Genomic DNA, 25,396 nt, shown 5'->3' with positions numbered 1-25,396 from the left:
TGAAGTCAATACTATGACTGAAAACAATCCAAAATAAATCAAAACAGAAACACTTACTGGTGGTAATTTTTATAATAGTTTATAAATGTATACAGGAATTAAATTTGTTAGTTTAGTGCAAGGTTTTAATAGGTCTTAGTTAAGATAAGATTAAGAAAAGATTTACTTAGGCTACTTTTATAAAATTATGTATATTAAAAAGATAAAACCATTGCTTATATATTTTCAAGTATTATTATACATTAAATAATAGAAATTAAACATGACATTTACAGAAACATTGTACTTTTTGAACGTTAAAATAGCTCTGCGGCCCCCCGATGAACTGTCTGTCTTAAAAATGGCCCCAAGCCAGTTTGAGTTTGAGACCCCTGGTTTAGAGTCTTTTGAAGCTGCATTGAAACTGTAAACTGTTGAGGTCCACTATATGGAGAATTACCTGGAATGTTTTACTCAAAAAATGTAATTTATTTTTGAATGAACAAAGAAAGACATAAACGGGACATATTTTACTGATCTAAGCGCATTGTCTAAAGCGCATGGCACACGATCTAAATGGGCGTGTCCGATGCCACTTTTGCTAATTTAATGACGGGAAAACGGTTTGTGCGCCGAGCGCAGGGGTCGAAAAGGGTTGTTCATATTTTTCCTAATGAGTAATGGGTGTGTTTTGGGCGTAACGTGCAATAAACCAATGAGAGTCTCAGCTCTCATCCCCTTTAAAAGCCAGTTGTGCTGGTGCTATGTCTAATCCCTATTTAAATGACAGACTTTGTCAACTGAAAAACTAAGCAAAGGAAGACGACCACCAGTTTAAGAATAATGTTAAAAAATGTGTTTTCATTTTTATTAAAATTGTTATTTTTTTATTAAATCCTTTAAAAGCCTTTTTTGTTTCAGTCATAGAAGAACAACTAGCAGGCTTTTTATTGCTGTAAATGTATTGATCGCACTCTTTAAATAACAAAAAAAAACATAGGTTTTTGTTGGTCAATGGCGTAGTCCATTTTAGTTTGCTTAAAAATAGCAACGCGCCAACAATGCAACTGAACACACCTCGTTTTCAGACCAGAATGCCCATGGGTGCAAAATTGGGGCGCAAATGCATTTGCTATTTAAACAACATGGCGTTAAACGTGAAAATTATCATTGCGCCGGGTTGAAACTCTGCAGATTTAATGCCCGTCATTGACAAGCACACATACTCCGCGCTTGAGCGTGTTTGTGACCAGTAACCCTTCATTGACAACAAGCACACATACATAGTCTCTCTCATTGCATTTGTGAGCGAGATTTATAGCTTAAATTCTCTAATATCTTTCGAAAACATTTAAAATTATTCCGCAGAATTCCGCAGATTTAAAAAAAAAGAAAAAAAAGTCAGCAGATTCCGTCTGGCCCCGCTCATTGGTTTAATTCCTGGACAACTGAATTATTATATTGTCTGTATGTACCTCTCTACACGGACAGGTGTAAAGAATCGAATGCGTATGAAGTCCCCAGCCACAGGCGTGAAAGCCCAGAAGAAATCCTCTCCCAGGTAGGCCTTCTCCAGCGTGAAGTGCTGATATGTTTTCAGACTGGTGGTGACCTCGGCTAAAGGGTTCGCATGGCCTTTATGTAGTGTCTGCTTTCCAAAGTCCTTATCCTGATGAAACAAAAAGGATCAACCGAATGTGAAATCGTCTGAATGTCACTTCAACTACAGAAACCTCTCGGTTTTATCCAAATGAACAGATATCAGCTTTTGATATTTCTAATGTCACATTCAAAGTGGCTTTTATATTATTGTCTCCTAAAATGTATTGATTCATTGTGTTCCTTACTTCGTTGCTTTGGATAGAAATGCCTGAAATATAGGATTACAAATCTAAAACTTAAAACTACACTCTCAAAAAAACACAAAAGCTGTTTCTGTGGTGGTGAACATTTGTAAAAGAGAGCATATTAGTACCTCAAAGGTACGTATTGGTACCAAATGTATAAATATCTGTACCTAAATAGTATATTTTATGACCTTTAAAAGGATAGCGTCTCAGTGACAGCCTTTGTACCTTTATTGCTTATTTTTATACCTTTATGTTTTTTATTTATAACTATAAAAATATAGCTTGAAAATTGCTAAATTGATTTAGATTTTGAAGGGAAAGATATCATCTACATCCATTTCTGTGAGCGTAACATGAAAGCACAAACATAACGTTGTTGTCCGATAGTGCTAATATAGTTACTGTCGTGATTATAGTTAAAGTCATCGTTTGAATGCCCCTTAAGATTCTCGTTTTCAAGCAAACCTGGGTTGTGTTTCTACTTAAGTTCACCAAATAGGTTACACATCAATAAAGCAAATGGCTTGATCTAATGTCACCAAAAATCCCAGCGTGAAAGCGACCTTAGATATTGATCTGAGAAACATAAAAGTGATTAACTAGTGATTCGTAGAGGAATTACGGGTGAGAAATGCAGTGAGCAGAACCCTCAGTAAATAAAGCGTCAGATGTAGTCATCGGTTAGCCGGCGGAGAAGAAAATCAATACGACGAGAAACGGTGGGGGTCACACAAGCTCTCTTCACCATGACGATCACCACAGCTCTTCATTCAGAGTGAATATACAGACTGAACAGAGACACGTGCTGATTTATTAGGATATGGTTTGTTATCAGCTGCCTCGCGGGTTTGATGTTTTTCCTGGGTTTTGAGGCAGATCACCTGTACACAAAGAATACACAGACACACAAGTAAACACATTTATCACCAAATAGATTATCCTTGAGTTTCTGGATCTTTCCAGCGAGGGAAGAGTGTGTTCCCACATGTTGAAAGAGAGACGGTTTAAAGCGAATGCGCAGGTTTGCTTTCTGCCTGTCACAATGTTTCTGTGGAGCACAAACAAAATAACTAAATATAACAGGGATGACCTCAATCACACTGCAAAAAATGACTTTCTTACGTACAATGCAAAAAATGATTTTCAAGAAAAAATGTTCTTAGTATTTTGGTCTTGTTTTATAAAAATTCTTAAATGAAGATGCTTTTTCTTGATTAGCAAAAGACCCAAGAAAATAAGTCTAGTTTTTAGACCAAAAATATCAAATTTAAGTGATTTTGTGCATAAAACAATTTAGTGTTTAAGAAAAAATGTTTTGCTTATCCCATTGGCAGATTTTTTTGGCTTGTTTTATGCACAAAATCACTTAAATTTGATATTTTTGGTCTAAAAACTAGACTTATTTTCTTGGGTTAGATATTTTTACTGAAAACAAGACAAAAATACGAAGACCTTTTTTTTCTTGAAAATTATTTTATGCAGTGTAGTTTGTTTGTCTTGTTATCAGTACAAATATTTTGACAAAAATACGAAGTAAGAAAGTAATTTTTTGTTGTCATTCTGAATGCATTTTACACCGCATTTACTACTGTACATAACTTGGTTTCATAAATGATTAATGACAATTTTTAAACAGCAAAAAATGACTTTCTTACTTAGTATTTTTTTCTTGTTTTCAGTACAAAGATCTACATTTTTAAATCAAGATGCATTTTCTAGCCTATAAAAATATGTCTAGTTTTTAGATAAAAATATCAAATTTAAGTGAATTTTAATTTAAAACAAGCAAAAAAATCTGCCAACACTGCAAAAAATGATTTAAGAAAAAAATTTCTTAGTATTTTTGTCTTCATTTTAGTAAAAATATCTACAAATTCTTAAATTAAGATGCTTTTTCTTGATGAGCAAAATGACTTCTAAAGCAAAATAAATCTAGTTTTTAGACCAAAAATATCAAATTAAAGTGATTTTGTGCATAAAACAAGCAAAAAAATCTTGAAAATTTTTCTTAAACACTAAATTGTTTTATGCACAAAATCACTTAAATTTGATATTTTTGACTTATTTTCTTGGGTCGTTTTGCTCAATAAGAAAAGGCATCTTAATTAAAGAATTTTTAGATATTTTTACTGAAAACAAGACAAAAATACTAAGACATTTTTTTTCTTGAAAATCATTTTTTGCAGTGAATAAGGTAAGAAAAAAGTAAATAAAAGTTTACTTTTTTCTTAAACACTTAATTTAAGAAAAAAATGTATTTCCCCATTGGCAGATTTCTTGTAAAGCACACATTGACTTAAATTTTATATATTTTTTTTCTTAGGTAACTTTGCTCATCAAGAAAATGCATCTTGTTTTAAGAATTTTTTGATATTTCTACTGAAAACAAAAAACATGTGTAGCCTCATGTGAATATGACCTCTATGAAAAAAGTACTTGATGATCTTTGTAAAATCTTAAATACACTACCAGACAAATATTTGATGCTAATAAACTGCATTGTGTTATCTAAATTAATTAAATTAATACACTGTATATGTATATATCTTTGATTAAAGATTTTACAAGTAATTTAAGCATTACTGCATGCAGGCATTTGCCATCTTTTGTGAACAATGAACAGTAGTATACAAATGTTGTATTTTGTACGACAAAAGTTGGTGTCAATAATTACTTACAAATATAATATATAGAGAGACATCTAAGGCACCCATTTGCAAAATGGCTCATTTAATAAGTACTAACAAGAACATATAATCACATATATATCATGTATTACTCATACTTACTGCATCTTTTTCTGGGTTGCACACCTTTACCCACATGATGTGGTCCAGTAGCCAATCAATGGGCTTGTCTTTGTAAAACATTAGCATAAACTCCACAATCAGTGGCAAGTCCAAGGATTTGAACATTTTACCTGAAACAAGCAAACCAGATTCATTAATAAAACATAAACATCATCCAGGCCTGAAGTGCACTTTTAATAGAATAATTAAAAGACTTTTATGAGTATTTCTGGGCTTAATGAACTGGAATCAATTAAAATATAAAACACAGATCAAGGGAGGAAAGATGAAGGCCGTGAAACATTTAATAAAATCATAAAGAAAAAACATTGTGCTCTAAAAATAATAGAAGAATAATTTACATTTTCATATAAACATTCAGTGCAAAGGTGGTGCTGCAAATAACTCAATTTAATTTAATTAAATGAAATTAGATATAAATCTTCACCGTTTGTTAGCCTCTAATTATTTTTCTAAAACTGAAAATAGGTACTGAGCTGGCAGAATGTACTCATCTATTGTAATATATAATAGAAGAGAAAACACCAGGCCAATATGTTTTTATGCATTATAAATTACAGTCTCACTGAAAAATCCTGTTTGATGTGCACTGATGTCAAAACACATCTGCTCTGATCTGAAACATCTATCCTATAAATCACACTCAGGTTATCTCTCGTTCGTCTTATATACAGGTGTGAAACTGTGGCTATGTTTGAAAAGTATCACTGTTTTATTCATAATCATCCTTTACAATTTAGTAAATATACATGTGCACATACAGTATTGTTATATGCATGCAATACCAAGATGCCATTCACTAAAATGTGCAATATATGTTAGACACTGAATAATGTATCCCACAAGGCAATGTGCTTCACTTTATGTACACTGTAAATATGAGCTGCAATACTAAGTACTCACTCTTATGTGTGTGTGTTTTTCCATTATATAGGTGGGTTTGATATGATATGGATTAGATTGGGGATTAGAAATGTCAACAGTATCACACATGAATGCATGACCCACCCACAGGCAAACATTGATCAACTGTGTTTACATATTGATGTAAATACACATAGAAAACACGCAAACACAAACTTAAGCAGAGTCTCTCCTCTGAACACATATAGACATCAGGTACCCAGCAAGCAATAACCGAAACAGTAAAATGACGGCTAACTATAGACCCAGTGTAGTCATATGAGTATTGAACTTTTACCCTAATAACCTTAAATTTGGTTACATGCTGTTTTTGCTAAAATAACTTGCGTTATGTACGATACTCCGTCATGTAAGCAAAGTCAACAGGTGTTTAAGGTGTTTGCTTTCATTTCTTTTACATGACCTAAGCGTATTACTTATCATTTGTTTTCTTGGACAATGGTTAGATGTCTATTAGACTTTCACTGACAGCCCAAATTTTGCTTTGTTTCAAATAGACTAAATGGAGATATAAATAAAGTCAAACTAAACGTTATTCACACACAATTAATGAACCTTATAAATATTTAAATGAAAATCAATTTATAATCATTGCAATAAACCCTGTATGTTTTTTACGATACGGCAAGTGTAATCGCTATAAGTGCGTTTGCTTTTAGATGCAATACTTTCATTATCGCTGCATTTCAAAAACACTTTGGCAACTATTCAAGGTTGTGTATGTGTAATAAATATAATCTGTGCTGGATCACTGAGTACACACACACGCACGCACACACACCACAATGTGTACAGAGACACAGTCTTATATGATACACACACACAGTCTTATATGAAATGAATGAATCAGTATTCATCTCCACTTACAGTCACAAATGGTCTCAGTCTGTGCTTATGAATCTGCAAATGATGTCCATCCTGGCTTAGCACATTTTCAGGTGGCAGGTGTGCAAGTTTGTATGAGATTTCAAAGAAACAGCAACTTATTAATGTTTTATTGTATGTTTTTATGCTTGTTTTGTTTTTGGACAGCCCTTCTCCACTGTGTACTTGAATCAGTCTCTTTTGCTCATTCCTGGTAATTATTCATACCTTAAGTTGTCATTCTGAGATGCTGCTGCTCTCTGGATTAACTTTTAGTTAAAGGGAACATTTCACAAGACTTTAAAGGAGCGGTGAATCAAATACTCAATTTTAACTCGATAATTTGTTATATAAGAGTTCATCATACTTAAAGGTGCAATTTGTAAGATATTTGCAGTAAAATGTCCAAAAACCACTAGGCCAGTGTTATATATTTTGTCCAGCTGATTACTATCAATATCTGTAATGTTTTCAACTACTTGTAAATCGTGAGAAAATTTCCATTCAAAACATTGACACGGGGTAGTGCAGTCTCCTGTCAATGACGTTAATATCCATGTGACCCTTTGTCACCGCCTTTACTGACGTAACCACATGACAACAGTGGTCGAGCTCGAAAAAATAAAATGGCGGCCAAGGAAGCGGCTGGAGCACAAATTTAGTGAAAATAAACGTATATTTTCACTTTTTAAGCATTTTAATTGCATTTCTAGCGAGAAATTAGTATTGTAGTTTTCAAATATGTGATTAGTTATCACAAAGGCGCTCTTTGTTTATATTTCAAACACGCTGCCTTTGAAGTGCGCCGGAAAGCCTTTCTCTGAGCTGCCTTCAGGCCTCCGAGGCCGAAGTCATTTCCTCATGAGGCAGCGAGGCAACAAGTTCTCACTGCCTGTCGGGCTACGCGCTTGCTTATGAACTTATGGATATCCCTGTACCGTCTGCCGCTGGTTGTGTCAGCTCCTGTAAGCGTACGGGCCAACCAAACGACCCAAGAAGAGTTTGGAACAAAACGAGGGAGGATCAATTTAGTGTTGCATTATCTGGAGAGAGCTTCACGACAACATTTAACTAGACCGAGATTCTGATCCTGCTTGTGTTTTACGCGATGGGTGAGTTGTTTTGATTCGTAACCCTTCAAAAAACGTATGCTATTATATTGATCACAACATTATTGTGTAGATTGTAATCAGCGTGTCTTCCCGCGGACGATATGCACATCAAAAGGTATTGTACAGCAATATAAATGGTCATTTTAAGACACTTCACAATAAGATTTGTACTGTCAATACATTATGTGAAAAATCATTGTAGATTGTAAGTTGAAAACTTAATTCTGAGCTGTGTTTACCATCGAATTTGGACTAATACTGTAATATCTATGACTAACAATTTCGTTTTGAACATCACATATAAACTTACATAATGAAATAAACGATGTCATCAAACGCAACATTTATAAGACTTGATTACCTTATCCATCAACGTGATTTCTCGTTCTCGTCTGATTGATGGCCATCAGCGGTTGAGTTAAAGACTACAAATCCCATAATTCCAAGCTGCTTCAGAGCGTCAGTAAACAACATCATTGTTTTTGTTTGATCTGGCGCCATCTTGCGGCGCATAAATACAAATTGTATCTTTAAATGAACATCCTGCAAGTTTCAGAACTCGAAAACGTCTGTGCTACTGAAATATAACAGTTTTTGGCACCAAACCTGTATAACGACCAAGTGTGGAATTCCGAAAAATATGACGTCAAATAAAGCAATAAACCCCGAGAAGCAGTGGGTTACCAGTGCATTTTATAACAGCTAAGGGGCGTTGTTAGGCACGACGCGAAGCGGAGTGCCCAAACCCCCTCAGCTGCCACAAAATGCACCGGCAACCCAACGCCTCGAGGGGTTTACTGCGTTTATAAAACGGTTACTTCATATGCATAACGTTAGCGGGATTTTATAAAATAAAACACAAATAAGTTGTAATTATATTAGTATAAATATTACTCTTCCGCCAAACAAAGTATTTCCTCAGAATCAAGTGTGACTGAAACAGAGCGCAGTTCCCAACCAACACAGACACAGCAAAGACACAATGAAAATATGATTTAAGACTGTGGTGTTTATTTTATAAATCACCATTCATCTAATTTATACATTAACATTTATATCGTGCAACTGTTGAAGTGATGATCAAATATGCTTGTAAGCATGCTGAACTCTTTCCCCGTCAGCGTTTTTTTTTTTAAGTTGCCACCCAGTTTTGGTTTAATGCCTTCCAGAAAATTATATTCTTTATATAAACATAAAATATCAAATGAAAGAACAGACCATCCGCTTTGAAACAAAAACAAACAAAAAAACATTTCATCCTACCTTAATTTGCTCTCTTATCAGTTATCACCTCTCAAATTTTCAGCTAAAAGCGGAGATAATTCCATTTTTGTGAAGAACTTTAGTAAGAAATCAGATTCAGACATGAACAGTACTACACGGTGTTTTCAGTGAATGCGTCAGTGTTTAAGTTGGGTAAGATCGGCACCCAGTGGATAATAGCGGGCGTATGAACTTCAGTTATAAACTCCTCAGACAACGTTTTCTCTTTATCGACGAGATGACTCAACAATATTTATTGACATTTATCTGGATATCGCCATTAATTGTGCAATTGTAGACAAATTAAAAATATGATTTAAGACTGTGGTGTTTATTTTCATAAATCAATACGCAGCAACAGTGGCGCAGTGATACTTATGTAATGTGGTCTGAACCGTGAGGTTACCGGTGTATTTTATCACGGCTTAGAACGCGTTTCAACCAATCACAATGAAGAACCAGAACTGCCCGTTTTATAAGTAGAATTGAAGCACCTCCCCATAGCCAAATACAACCACCACTTTTGTAGCCCCGCCCACAGCTTCGCGTGACACACGTGTGTCTCAACAAGTACACATGTCTTTAAAGATTGACAAATGTAACCAAAATGACTTTTAAATAAATTTTTTTCTGAGAGACTTTTATCTTGACACGGTGATCTGTTATGATAGACTAACCATGGAAACTGAGTTTTCGGTTGTGTAAGAACCGTCTATGGGAAGAACACAGACGCTGTAAAATTTTAACTTGGAGGCTCAGAACATAACATTAGGAATGAGTGTTTAAAGTTTGCATTTGAAGAAGTTCCAGCTCGTGTGGGGAGCGTTTGTTTACTTTGTGTACACGGATTCATTTGTAAAGAAGTTGATGCTGGATTTGCAGAGAGACTGTGATTAAAAGCACCACTAATATTGGATCTGACAAAAATGACACAGCAGTACACACAGTAAGTTTATTTAAGTTACTGCGTTTCACTATTGCTTTGTTAGAAGAGATTGCTTGATATGTCTGTTGTAACATCTGTGTCTAAACACGTTTGTTTGACTGTTTTAATGTACTAAAAACATTAAACGATTAATAAAGGTGCAACACGACTGTAATTTAAAGGTAGAAATATACAAAGTAATTGATAAGGAAGGATTTATCAGCCGCAGTTTAGATTCTGATGCGAGCTTACTGTGTTGTATACGATAATTTAGAAACGTCGAGTTTTGTTTCTTCTTTACTATACAAATTGTCATTTATGTGTATTATCTTTAGCACCCAGAATTTTTTGTGGCTTAAACATATTTGTGTTCGGCTGCTATTTTTATCACATTAATGTTTTTAAAACATTTCCCCACATGTAATGATGGAGAATGAAGCTGTCCAATCATAGCAGTGGGCGTTACGTCCAGGTCTTCAGTGCGGCCCGCCCCTTCAAACGAACCATTTCTCCAGAGAGTCACTAATCCATGTTACAAAATACATATAACTTATTGCTTTTGATGTTTTTGAATGTAAAAACCACGCGAACATCATAAGTAGACATCAGACAACAGTATAAAACAATAAAATCGACAGATTCACCGCCCTGATGTAAAATAAATCTTTGGAAGTTTTACCTCAAAATACCATATAGATACTTTATTATAGCATGATCTATATGGTAACCGGCCGCTACTGATGTCCAATATATTTGTTCTAAATCTAGTAATTTCATGCGACAATTACTTATTATTGTGTACTTGCATAGAAAAAAATCTACACTAAAAATGACTTTCTTCCTTAATATTTTTGTCTTGGTTTCAGTAGAAATATCTAAAAAAAATCTTAAATTAAGATGTATTTTCTTTATGAGCAAAATTACCTAAGAAAATATGTCAAATTTTTAGATTAAAAAAAATACTATTTAAGTGAATTTGTGCTTAAAACAAGCAAACATATCTGCCAATGGGGTGAGAAAAAATCTTGAAATAAGTTTTCTTAACTCTTGTTGGCAGATATTTTTGCCTTTTTTAAGCCTAAATTTACTTAAATTGTACATTTTTTGTCTAAAAACTAGACTTATTTTCTTAGAAAATATATCTTGATTTAAGAATTTTTTGATATTTCTACTGAAAACAAGACAAAAATACTAAGTAAGAAAGTAATTTTTTGCAGTGTGAAAGGTTACACTGCAAAAAAATTATTTTCAAGAAAAAAATGAACCCAGAAAATAAGTCTAGTTTTTAGACCAAAAATATCGTATTTAAGTGATTTTGTGCATAAAACAAGCAAAAAAATCTGCCAATGGGGTAAGCATTTTTTTTTAAAGATTTAGTGTTTAAGAAAAATGTTCAAGATTTTTTTGCTTACCCCATTAGCAGCTTTTTTTTTTGCTTGTTTTATGCACAAAATCACTTAAATTTTATATTTTTGGTCTAAAAACTAGACTTATTTTCTTGGGTTGTTTTGCTCATCAAGAAAAAGCATCTTAATTTAAGAATTTTTTTATATTTTTGAAAACAAGACCAAAATACTAAGATTTTTTTCTTGAAAATAATTTTTTGCAATGTATCAGCTTTAGAAATTGTCACTTTCTTCATTTTTATTATTTCACCTACTCTGTACTCTGCACAATGACAATAAAGTTGAATCTAATGTAATTTTTAATCTTTATGCCACTTACCAGATTTTGTGCACTTTTGTTCTGCCAAGCAAACAAATGTATTGCCAATGTAAAGACTGCGTGTGTGCGATGTATATAATCCAGTAGGTGTGTGTAGTGTATGTGTGAACAGCGCTGTCATGTCTTCTCACTATCACACCAATTAGCAGCTCGCACGCTAGACAGAGCGAAGAGTAAAAGAATCTGTTAGTGACAGCGCTCTGCTAGCTGCTACCATGACTGACAGCAGGAAAAGCCAGAATCATCCAGATGGATTTGTCACGCCTGCAATCCCTGAGCTAAAATAGGCCAACTTCATGCTGGAAAGATCCTAGCGTTCACACCATGACTCTGATTACTGGAAGGATCTTAGCGTTCACACGGTGGAAGCAGAGAGAAAGAAATCAAATCTGAAATTTTGGCACATGATAGTGACCAAAACACATCAAATCATGATTCTTTTATAACAAGTCTGCCTTGGGTTTACTACAAAAAAAAACAAAAAACATAACTATAGTTAAATCATGGTTACCGTAAATAAACCATTTGTTTTTCTACTGTAACCATGGTTTTACCAATTGTAATTAATACAAAAAATAAACAAACATGGTAACTACACTTTTACCAATACACCCTTCATGGCACTTCCTTTCCCCTTTTTATGATGTGGCTACGTTGAATAAGGGTCAATGACGTGATGTTAATTATTTTGTGTCCGTATGGTTCAATCAAATGTTAAAATTTCAAATTAAATTTGCAGATTACTTGCATTCATTCTCTTTTTTGAGGACCAAACCGTTTTTGTCACTGACCCATTCATTTGTATAATCTCATTTTACGTTGTGTTATGATTTGCTATCACCCCAGTAATGATGGGTTTAGGGGCGGGTTTAGTGTTAGTGCTTCATTTCTAATAATTGTATGTTTTTGTTCAATTCACATTGTATGAATTTACACAAATTAGCTGCCTTGTAAAAACCTTATGAATTCCCGTGATATCAGGGTGCTTTTACTATAATAATCCCATAGTTAATTTTTATAAGGGAACCACCCAGAGCATCCAAGCACCTCCTTAGCAACCTCCATAGCAACCTATTCAAAAACACTACTGGATTGTCACCAACTGTGTAGCAAAATCCTAGCAAAGTGATTCTCAAATTGGTAGCTCAAGATAAATAAATAAATAAATAATTAATAATTTTATTATGACATTTAATGAAATATATTAATTTATCATCAAGTCTGTGTAATCAAACATCAGAAAAATGACATGTTTGGTTCGATTAAAACAAACTTTGGTGCGATTGCTCGTTTCGTGCGGTTCTTAAATGTGATGCTGTCCTCCAAACTTTCGTGCGCACTAAACAAGCGAATCAAGACCGCTGAAAAGGTGAATCTCGGTCCGTTTCCAAAATAACTCTGGTGCGGTTTGACTGATATGGTAACGCACTTGGACCCGAGACAGCGCAACAAACCAAAAACAAGATGTGATATATCACAAGACGCCACCATGATTTTACAGCGGGATGTATGCATAAACAAAATGAGCAGAAAGCAAACGTGGAGCAATGGAGAGGTAAAGAGCTTCACTAACATTTGGTCCATCGAGCATATGCTGGAAAACGCACAAAATGCTTCAAGTTTATAAAATGTTTGGTGATAATAAAATATCTTTATGAGCTCTTAGCTGTTAATAATACCTCCATATAAAGACTCAGAAAATAAGCACGTTTACTCCATCATGCAGCATTGTTGGTGTGGATGATCAGACTTTAAAATTCTTCATCAAAGCCGACCAATCAGGTGATGACTTTGTCCTTGCGCATTAAGGTTTGTTATCTTCAGGTTCAGCGAACCAATGCTTCATAAGTTGTTTTCTTTTTGGTCCGGACCAAAAGAACCAATTGAACCAAACTATGAGTATGAACACTCCCCTAAGTCTACTAACCAACAGAACTACATTGAAGAATTAGTTTTTGGTTTGAATTAAATTTTAAGTTGTTTCATGTCATGAATTTTCTTTGGGGTGCTGCGACAGGGGTGCACCTTACATTGGGGGGCAGGCACACTAAAAAAGTTTGAGAACCAATTCCCTAGAACACCTAGCAACACCTTGCCTACTACTTTGAACATCATCATGCAATATTGCAAAACACCCTATAGCAACTACATAGCAACACCCTTTGTGTCAAACCATAAAACCGGTTTCACACATGCAAAAATACTCAGGCTGCATCCACTATCGCCTACTTTTATTTTAGTGCTGTGTTCAAAATATAGATACGATGATACATTGTCATGAACGCCTGACGATGCGCACATCGATACAGCACCTTCCGTATCGATTCGGATGCACTTTTAAAAGTAACATGACAAATCGCTGTTGATCCGTGATCCATATGGAAAGGACGCATGTGACTTGCGGTATACTTTGTATCCGTCTCGCGGGCGCACGCATCTGCACAACTTGCATGTACTCTCTGTCTTGCACGCACGCACGCACGCACGTGTGTATTTAAAATCAGATATCTTATAGAAACCGCAGATATCTTAGCCTATTCTACTGCAAAGGGCTTTATTAGCCACTCTCTTATAAAACAGTACTAACACATTTGAGAAGAAACATGACAACGAGCTGCATGTGAAAAGTGAACTTCTAGAGAAGAGATACAGAGCTACTTCAAACTATAGCTGTCACATTAATAATCTGATTTCTATTAAATAGTATTAACTCGGACTGCATGTTTATAGATATATTCATAGATATAGAATAATTAAATGAGAGACAAATATAATGCCTAGAGTAAGACACTATGCCACTATCTTTGTAAAACTGCTTTGAAAAAAAAACATAAGTTAAGTACTAACTTAATTTTAAGTATTTCTATGAATACCTCAAAAGAAAAAACACAACTGAACACTGCTTATTCAATGTACAATAAACAGATAAAAATAATGCTACTAAATTCTAAACAAAAATGTAATTCAAAGTAGTATTGCACCGTGATGAGAATCGTACCGTGGCCTTGTATCGGGATATGTATCGTATCGAGAAATTGTTTACGATTCACAGCCCTACACTATATAGTAGGCGAAAAGCTGTAGGCTAGGCGAGTAGTATGTCAGAATTCACAGTATTCCAAAAACAGTAGGCGAAAAGTACCCGGATGACATACTACCTACTACCTGCTATCCCGTGATCCCCAGGAGGAGTTATTCAATGAAGAAGAAAGAGATTTATAAAAAAATTCTAAAACCAGTAACGCAGCTCTATTTACATGCAAATATGAAGAGTTTCGTTGCAATCAAAACAAACCAACTGCAGTTGAATTGATATGAATTGGAATGCACAACCAAAAAACAAGATTTCTGAACAATTATCTCGTTTTGCAACAAAACTCTTCATATATTTTAAACAGCTGTTTCTTGTGGTTGAAATGCACTAGTTTAACATCATTCCAGTTAACGACTAACTTGTTGTTGTGATGACGTATGTCACGTAATGTATCAAAATGGCGAATGTACTGTAGTACGTCCAAATTCATTCATACTATATAGTAGTACAACACTATATTTGTTTTAACAATCGATGAGTAGATACTTACTAAATTCAGTACCTACCGTCACAGTATGTGATTTCGGACGCAGCAAAACACCCACTTCAGAAAAATATAACAGTTTATGTGCGCGCATGTGTGTGTGTAGGGCTAAGACGACACTGTGTGTGTGTGCGCAAGTATGTGTGTTTAAGTGTGATACGTGCAAAACGAAAACATCAATCACAGCTTCAGCACTGCTTTGGGACCTATTAGAGTAAAAGAGCAGAGAGAGAGACGCGAGGGAAACATAAGTATGTGTGTCTGAATGACAGGAATGAGGAGACTAGAGAAAGGTGTTAATGTCCCGGGTCGTGTGCTCTGCTGTTCGGTGCAGGAGTGTGAAATGCATCTTATAAAACGGCTCGTTCTGGTTCTTCATTCTGATTGGTTGAAACGCGTTCTAAGCCGTGATAAAATACCCCGGTAAACCCACGGTTCAGACCGCATCACAAGTATCACTGCGCCACTGTTGCTGCGTACTGATTTGTGAAAATAAACACAACAGTCTTTAATCATATTTTTAATTTGTCTACAATTGCACCATTAATGGCGATATGCAGATAAATGTCAATAAATATTGTTGAGTCATCTCGTCGATAGAGAAAACGTTGTCTGAGGATTTTATAACTCAAGTTCATACGTCCGCTATTATCCACTGGGTGGCGATCTTTCCCAACTTAAACACTGACGCATTCACTGAAAACACAGTGTAGTATTGTTCATGGCTGTGAATTTGATCTCTTACTAAAGTTCTTCACAAAAATGGAATTATCTCCGCTTTTAAAACAAAAATTTGAGAGGTGATAAGAGAACAAATAAAGGTAGGATGAAAGTTTTTTTGTTTGTATTTGTTTGAAAGCCGATGGTCTGTTCTTCATTTGATATTTTATGTTTTTCTGCAAGGCATTAAACTAAAACTGGGTGGCAACTTAAAAAAAAAACGCTGACGGGGAAAGAGTTCAGCATGCTTCCAGGCATATTTGATCATCACTTCAACACTTGCATCTAATTTATATATTAATATAACTGTTAATGTATAAATTAGATGAATGGTGATTTATTACATAAACACCACAGTCTTAAATCATATTTTCATTGTGTCTTTGCTGCGTCTGTGTTGGTTGGGAACTGCGCTCTGTTTCAGTCACACTTGATTCTGAGGAACTACTTTGTTTGGCGGAAGTATTTGTACTAATATAATTACAATTTATTTGTGTTTTATTTTATAAAATCCCGCTAACGTTATGCATATGAAGTAACCGTTTTATAAACGCAATAAACCCCTCGAAGCGTTGGGTTACCAGTGCATTTTATAACAGCTAAGGGGGTTTAGGCACTCCGCTTCGCGTCGTGCCTAACAACGCCCCTTAGCTGTTATAAAATGCACTGGTAACCCACTGCTTCTCGGGGTTTATTGCTTTAATTTGTCTGCGTTTGGCAAATCACCTCAATATTACTTTAAACCCAATCTGGCTTTAGACATTTTGCTCATTCTTGTATAAATAATCAAAAGTCTATCCTTTAAAAGAAGTGATGGGAAAACGGTTCATAGTAGTGTAAGAGGTTCATGCTGGTGTTTTGAAATAGTAGTTCACTATCTCCAACCAGCTTGATTGACATGCTCTATAAGGAATAAAAGATAAAGCAGTCTTGAAGATATACAAATAATCTACAACTATTACATGCTGTCTTTAGATGTTTTTCCTATCGTTGATCTTTAGTTTTGCTGTTCACATGTGCTGATGCTTTAGTAAACCCTTGGGATGGTGTAATAATATCCATGTGCGTTTCATTGACAATAGATTTGAATTTACTGTACCTGTCATAGCGAAACAACATCAACTATACATTTATAGTTCACGTGCATCACCAAAACATCTATTCAAGGTGCTGTCATCTTCCAAGATTATTTTAAGAGACATTTTGCACAGCAGCTTGTGACATTTATGACATGTAATAAATGTGAATCTGCCTTTTTAAGATCTAAAACAGATGTTTGCACACAAATGCTTAAAAGAGAAAGTAATCCATTCCAGATGATTTGCTCCTTTACAGTAAGTGAGGAAAAGATCAGACGCTAAGTGCTGTTATCAGGCCTTTATCTTTAAGGTCATACCATGCAACCTGATTTCAACTTCTTGTTTCATGGAGATGCAATTCAAATACCGTCGAGTTCACGCCGTCTTCATTTTCCAAGTTAACGGTGAATTTCCACTCAGTTCTTTCTGGACGGCTCTTAAAATCAATCTCTTTCCACATGCGGTCCCCTGAGGCCCTCAGCCAGCTCAACACATCAGTTTACTCACCGCTGAGAGACAGCACTGATCACCATCATCATCATCATCATTAGCCTCCATATCAAACACGGCTCGTAATACAGCAATAATTATTCCTGCCATATCCAGACAAGCTTCACAGGTTTGTTTTGGAGGTGCGAAGGCTTCAGCTACACTCAGATTCTTCTCATTTAACCTGAATTGATTTCCAAGAAAAGAACGGTCTTGGCCGTGCCGAGCTTGCAGACGAATGCGAGAAGCACGTAAGAAGCTTTGCAGTTTGATCAATTGCTTAATAAGGGTTGACTGCTCTGACTCACAGCCCACGTATAACAAAAGGGTCATGTAATTAAGTCAAACATAATCTTCTTAACACAAAAGAGCCATTTTTTACAATGCAAGATTTCCGTTCGTCCTAGATGAAAGATTGTGAAACATTTGGGATGTTTCTTATGATTGTAGCTCCTATACGGTGGTTCTTCATTGTACAGTGTAGTAGGACTGCACGAGTAATAGCAACTAAACGTTTCCAGAATACATTTTTTTTACATCATTTATGCGTGTACTATAATAATAATAATTATGTATATATAAACACACACACTCACACACACACACACACACACACACACACACACGTGCGCGCGCATGTATATATTTAACAATTTTCCCGTCAGCGTTTTTAAAACAAGTTGTCAGCCAATACCAGCATTTTTTATGATTTTAACAAAAGTTTAATGCCTTCCAGAAAAATTATTCTTTAAATATATAAACATACAATATATTAAACAAAAGAACGACCTTCTGCTTTTAAACAACACCAAAAAAGTTTCATCCTTTCTTCCTCAATTCTCTTTTTATCACCTCTCAAATATGGGTAGGTTTTAAAAAAACTTTAACAAAAAGCTTAATTTGTTAAGAACCCACCTAGTGGATAACACCGGAAATATGGATTGCCGTAAAAACTTGTCATTACCAGGGAAGTGTTTTCTCTTAATTGACGAGTTAACTTGTCGAGGATAAAGTAAAAAAATGTCAAAGCGCACAGTCTGTATAAGGCTACAGGTCTCATTAAGGCTACGTTTACATGACAATGATAAAGTAAAAACAAACAAAAAAATTTCGTTGGTGTTTTTGAAAAGTTTCACATACACGAAAAGATCTGCGTTTACACTGATCAGCAAAACGATTAAAAACGTTACATTACACATACCAGACCAGGTGATGCTACTTTGTAAGGAAACACTACATGCCTGCTCACGTGCATATTTTCTAGAGCAATGAAAACAAACAATAAAGATGGCAAAGCATTGCTTAGACAGACGATGAAGTAAGTTTACTATAATGAGTGACCCTGGAATATAAAGCAGAACATTTTTGTACATTTGAAAAGTTTGGTTTCAAAACGCAATAAACTGCATTTAAAAAAATGAGTTACCACCAAAATCAGTTTTGCATCAGGTCAGCATTAAAAAGTAAATTCTTAATTTCAAAGTCCAATATCCAATGTGTTATTCTGTCATCTCATCCACTTTTTTTAAACCGCGATAAACGCCAGTCCTCCTTCTCTGCAGAATGCAATAAATCCGATAATCAAATCACAACGCACCATTCCACACATTGTAAACAACAATGGCAGCACGTTGAATCAAGCTTCTGTCATGTTAACAACTTTCCATTATTTTACTACGCCAATGAAGATTGAGCAGGACCAAAACATTTTACAGCTGATCGCTGTCAGAAAAGCTCAGCAATGACGTCCCAAGGATGACAGCAGCAATGATCAGTTTTTATAATAAATCTTTGAAAATAAAATTATGAATTTGAATTTTTTATGTTATTATAACCTAAAGATGCTGTGTAAAAATTTTGTAACAGAAAATAGTGGTTTTCATTGTGTCACTTTCTTTGTATTGAAAACACATTTTTACCCAAATTATTCAAAATGGATTTATTGTGTTTTGGAACCAAACTCTTCATTTGTTGGAAATTTGCTAATAAACTCATTTTAATGAGCAGCATACACACACACTGCAAAAATTACTTTCTTAGTTTTTTTGTCTTGTTTTCATCAGAAATATGTAAAAATTCTTAAATCAAGATGTATTTTCTTGATGAGCAAATGACCTTAGAAAATAAGTCTAGTTTTTAGACAAAACATGTCAAATTTAAGCGAATTTGTGCTTAAAACAAGCAAAAAAATCTGCCAATGGAATAAGACTTTTTTTGCTGAATTTTTCTTGTATTAAGAAAATTCAAGAAAAAATGACTTATTCCATTGGCAGATTGTTTCAAGCACAAATTCACTTAAATTTGATATGTTTTGTCTAAAAACTAGACTTATTTTCTAAGGTCATTTGCTCATCAAGAAAATACATCCTGATTTAAGAATTTTTAGATATTTCTACTAAAAACAAGACAAAAATACTAAGACATTTTTTTTGCAGTGCAGTGCTGTGTGTTGTTTTGGTTATGCCTATAGACTTAAAGGCGGAGTCCGCGATGTTTGAAAGCCAATGTTGATATTTGAAATCACCTAAACAAACACGCCCCTACCCCAATAGAATCTGGACCTTCTGTTGATAGACCCGCCCCACACATACGCAACCCGGCAAGGATGTCGGTTAGTAGACACGCTCCTTACTGCTAATTGGCTATAAGTGTGTTTTGGTAGTCAGCCCGTTTCCTTTTCCAAAGCGTTTTTCAAACATCGTGGACTCCGCCTTTAATTATCACATGCGCATGACATCATCATTATTACAGATTCATGTTTGCGTAGTTTACGTGGTGATGACAAATAGTTTTCAAAAACTTGCACTTTAAAAAGTTTGAGCTTTCAAGATCCCAAAATGCTGTTGTCGTGTAAACAAACTCATAAAAATCATAAAAAACATTAAAGTGTAAACGGCCCCTAAGTGTTTTGCCAAGAAAAATGTTAGTGCTACCTACTTTTTATCTGGTAAGTGGAATGAATTGGTCAAAACAGACAGAATTTCAGTTCTTGGACGTGTGGTGTTAGCTTTGCAACCTCTTCTGATCACATAAATGTAAGTCTGATTTCTTTGGAGTTGGGTCTCTAAACGCAAGTCAAAATCAACAGCCACACAATAAATGTTATTTAAGTACAAGCTACATACTGTGTTTTTGTAAGACAACAAACCCCAACGTGAACTCAGAACATTACGCATGCATATTATGTGCACAGAAGACAAACTTTTCATGATTACTATAATGTCTAATTTACTTAACATACAACCATACCTTATATAAGAAAAGACGGTCTGACACTTAGAACGACTAACCACAGACTGAATTGTTTTTTTTCTGTGACTTAGTGATGGGTAAACCAGAACTCATGGTACCACAACAATAAACCAACAACAATAACTCGTAACAGCACACCAGTGTCTATAGTTTGCATTTAAATGAAATTGGAATTTGAAAGTGTTTGTGGACTTTGTCACCATTTCTATCTACACAAAAGTAATATGCACCAGTTTCACAGTGCGACTTACAATTCTACTCAAGGGTTTTATTTACTTGTTTAGGCATTTCAGAGCAAACTGAAGCTTTAAAAAATCTACAACTAGGATTATAAACAGTTTGTAAGGCTTTGAGTTAACAGATTTAGTGCCTATGCCACAAGTTAGACTTTAATAACAGGTATAACCATTAGTTATTTACGTCACGTGACCCAATGCCATTACTGTACGTCAAACCAGTGCCATATTTGATTTGTGAGCTCCAGATGAGAAAGATTATTGGTGCATACTGACTTAAGTTTGTCTTCATACTCACACAATGTTTATATAGCTTCAGAAGACGTGAAGTAAATTTTGAAAGCCCATTGTGACTATAAACTGTCATTGAATGAAAATCACGAAGATACAGAAATGACAAAAGTGATCTTTTGAATGAGCCTATTCCTTTAGGAGAAAACAGATATTTCTGTCCAGAAGACATGTAGTATGATTGAAGTAAAACAGACTCCTAGCCGAGAGTTTTGATGTTTTTGTGACTCTGAGGGGTTCAGGCTCAGTTTGGCAGAACAATAACAGACAGAGAGAGAGAGAGAGAGAGAGAGAGAGAGAGAGAGAGAGAGAGAGAGAGAGAGAGAGAAAGAGTCGTGCTGCTGGCTGCAATGAGTTTGACTAAGACTCACCGATGAAGCCCAGCTGGGAGAACTCAAGAATCATCCACTCCTCTGACGGCTGCTGCAGGGCAAAATTCTTCATCGTAGTGAAATAATTTGGCCGTGCGACAATGTCATCCTCTAGCTGTGTGTGAGAGAGAGAGAATATTAAAGGAAAATGAAATGGTTTCAAAGAGGCTTTAAGATGTTTGCAATCCATCTCCATCAGGTTCATTTCTCTCTCTGGGAGTCTGATGTCTTGATTTATCATGCAGAGACAATTAAGCAAAGTATTAGCAGGCTGAAGAAGGGGATGAGTGTAAACATCTGTGACCCATGCTGGAAAATTGAGTCGGAATGAGCCATTTTTCAAAAACAAGTTATTCATATTTTCACATTCTCTATTAATGGAAGAACTTCAAAAAGATGTATGATTAGTTGGAATCAGACAAAAAAATGACAGAGCTACATGCGTTTGAAGTTGCTACGAGTCAGTAAAGTCACTTTTAAGAAGTTGAAAAACAAAATCACAGCATCCATACCTTAAAAATCACAGGAAAAACTAATAGACTTGGCACACACAAAGCCAAAAACAATATCTATAGAAATAATATATGTTCAACTTCTTTCTATTATTATTTGATTGACAATGAATTCTTGTCAAAACAGTTATTTTTAAAACTGTAATTCTGTGTATATGTGTGTGTATATATACGCTGCAACCCATATATGGGCCATTCTACCGAATTCGTGCAAATTGCTGTCCCGGAACCAAAAAACTAATTTAAAAAGCATTTATGTAGGAAAATGTTTGATAATAAAAAAATATAAGCAAATAGCAATCTAAACCCAAAGTAATATTTGAGGTAGCGTCAGGTTTTATATATAAAATATCATCATTTATATGGTGCTTTCAATTGAGAGGTGGTTGTCCCAAACCACAAGGTCTGAATTTCACCATAGGAAAAAAAATATGAAATAATTTTTGTAATTTTTTTTATCATTGTTTTAAGAAGTATCATTTTGAATACTTTTGTTAATTAAAACCAAAAATATATTTATTGAATATTTTCAGTAAAAAATTATGTAAAATCATGTAAAAAAACACTGTCCCGGATTTTCACGTCACTACCGAAACATTGCATAATTTGGTCAATAATATAATAATGCTTTAAGCCACTCCCCTCCATTTTGAACCAGAAACTTTGTCTGTGTCTCTCTCCCTTGTGGTGACATGGTGATTAGATCAGTCACATGGTTTTGAAGTAAATGTGATCAAAAGTTTGGAAATCAGTGTGTGACATTTATGAATGTCACTACCGATCACACGTTTTCAATGATTAATTAAGTTTTTTTTATTTTTTCTACTGGTCATTTAGGTTTTACTCATGTTTCAATGTTGAGAACTGTGCTAGTTAACTATGTACTGATTAGCATCTTAGCAGTAGGATCAAAGTTAGCTTAAATCGTCACTACCGAAACAGTCACAACCGAAACATTTGTTGACATTTCGGTTGTGACGTGATTGTTTCGGTAGTGACAAAATGACACTTATTTCTTTATTTTAATAAATAAATAGAAACTTTCAAGTGCACATATATTATTTTTCAGTACAAATAATTTGTTAGACATATTTCTGTAATGTTGTACGTGATTTGACTAGGACTACAAACTAAGATAAAATGAACTAGGCCAGATTAATATAATTAATTCATACAGTAGTAGCTTGACTCATTATTGATTTAAATGAAGGCTATATGATTCTACCTCTGGTCTCTAGGAAAACTTTCTGCGCTAATTTAGCGGGACTTTGACTGATTGCTTTATATAAATGACATAACAGATAGCACTTATCAGTGTAAATTGACATGTCATTGTTAAGTGTAGACAGGGCAGGCTCACACTAATAATGTAAATGTAAATATCTTTGGTTAATTTGTAGAGATATCTATAGAGAGAGAGAGGAATCACCAACATGCATAGACGGAAAGATGAAAGTAGAGCGGACAGACTGAGAGAGCCTATTTTCTTGAGCCGATACTTCTTTTGCTCACTTAGTGTACTTGTAACATTTGGCATCATCGTGTCATTTTTATACGTCTCAATTTAAAAAAGTAACATTTATTGAACTTAAAAAACGATATTTCTGTGTGTAAATAATGTCGAAAAAACTCGGTGAACACAGCAGCCACAAATCGGCCAATGCCAATACACATAAAACTCGCAAAAACCGGCCGATATATCGGTCTATCACTAGTTCTTTTATATGAAAATGTATTCAACCTACCTCAAATCAAATAAATAATTAAGTTTACTTCAAACTCAAAAAAGTCAAACTCAGCAACAAGAGAATCAGTTAAGGAGGTTTAGAGAAGTTAGAATGTGTAATGGAAAAATAGGCACACATGTGTACACCAACATTACAGATGGACATGGGTGCACACACACCAAATTCTGTAGTTTATACTGTGGGCTTGAAGTTTTATATGGACATACATTGTCATCTTTTTCTCAAGAGATGTGAAAATCAACACAGCATCTTGCATCCCTTCAAGGTCTGAACTATCCGCCATCTCTTCAGCGTAATTTCAGTTTTTTCTGCTTTTATGTGGTGTTGCGTTAGATATTCTTTGTGCTGTATGTTTTGACTGCATAATGCCAACCATTTTTGACTAACTAATTACTTTTTTTTACACAAAATATGGACAATCCAATATGGTCGTCACTACCGAACATTTGATGTCACGACCGAAACAAATAATGTTCTGGAAAAATAAAATAGGTTTTGTTATCAGAAAAGATGACATAATTTTATTTAGTTTAAAAATTTAAACTAATGAATCCTTGAATTTGAAAACTGTATCAGTGCATGTATGGCAATTACAGAGAAATATTGCTTTCAAAATGCATTTAATTTGATGAACCACTCTTAAAGTTTTGTTAAAATAATATTTCTAATCAATATAACCATGACACTGTCTTTAAAAAAATGTAAAAAATATATTCAGAAGGTTAATGTAAAGAAAAGGCTATTAAAAACCTAATTTTTTTATCAAATGTTGTTGTGTTTCATTAGTGACATATAGGGAGACAGAAAACATTTCGAAAAATTTATAAAAACATGCTAGGAAACTAAAGTGTCCAATCAGTAGATTAGTGTTCCTTAGATGTTCTACTATGTTTATGACTACAAAGCTTGAAGGAAAAAACACCCTTTTTTCAAGAAGTTTTGAAGTGTCAATTTGCACCAATTTGGTAGAATGGCCCATATATATATATATATATATATTAGGGCTGTCAAAAGATTAATCGCGATTAATCGCATCCAAAATAAAAGTTTGTGTTTACATAACATATGTGTGTGTACTGTGTCTAAATATTATGTATATATAAATACACACACATTCATGTATATATTTAAGAAATATTTGCATTTAAATACTGTATATACATTTATATAACTTATATTATATATAAATATAAATATTTTTCTTAAATATATACATAATTGGGTGTGTTTTTATATATAAATAATAATTATACACCGTACACACACATATGTTATGTTAACACAAACTTTTATTTTGGATGCGATTAATCGCGATTAATCTTTTGACAGCCCTAATATATATGTATATGTATATGTATATGTATATGTATATGTATATGTATATGTATATATGTATATGTATATATATATCGTTTTAATGTGTTATCTCTCTTGTACATCCACATTATAAGCGATTAGCAGTAGCAGAGCAACGCAATCTCATTGATTTCAATGGAAGCTCGGCGGCATCCGGCAACACGAGCGACAGTGACCCCCCAGTCACATTAGCTACAAGAGACAGAGCGACATGATACCATTAGTTTTCAATGGGAGTGGCCGTTTGTCAGCGACAAACTTGCCGCTGCGCTGAGCAATGTGGGGCCAAAATAGGCAAGAAGGCTATTTTAT

General features: G+C 34.5%; 1 protein-coding gene across 1 annotated transcript in view; it reads right to left on the bottom strand.

The window, feature by feature from the left end:
• The window catches only part of mgat4b (alpha-1,3-mannosyl-glycoprotein 4-beta-N-acetylglucosaminyltransferase B), a 154,696-nt gene that overhangs the window by 17,910 nt on the left and 111,390 nt on the right, over positions 1–25,396 (bottom strand). Inside the window, exons 8-11 of the mRNA XM_073854046.1 lie at positions 21,469–21,583; positions 4,619–4,749; positions 2,772–2,877; positions 1,455–1,650 (exon numbers count right to left, since the gene is read on the bottom strand). Coding sequence (XP_073710147.1) covers positions 1,455–1,650; positions 2,772–2,877; positions 4,619–4,749; positions 21,469–21,583 — 548 coding nt within the window. The remainder of the gene's footprint in view (positions 1–1,454; positions 1,651–2,771; positions 2,878–4,618; positions 4,750–21,468; positions 21,584–25,396) is intronic.

This window comes from Misgurnus anguillicaudatus, chromosome 16 (genome assembly GCF_027580225.2).
Source record: "Misgurnus anguillicaudatus chromosome 16, ASM2758022v2, whole genome shotgun sequence".
Classification (NCBI taxonomy): domain Eukaryota; kingdom Metazoa; phylum Chordata; class Actinopteri; order Cypriniformes; family Cobitidae; genus Misgurnus; species Misgurnus anguillicaudatus.
The sequence above is the reverse complement of the archived record's forward strand: the minus strand, read 5'-3'. Positions and strand labels throughout refer to the sequence as shown.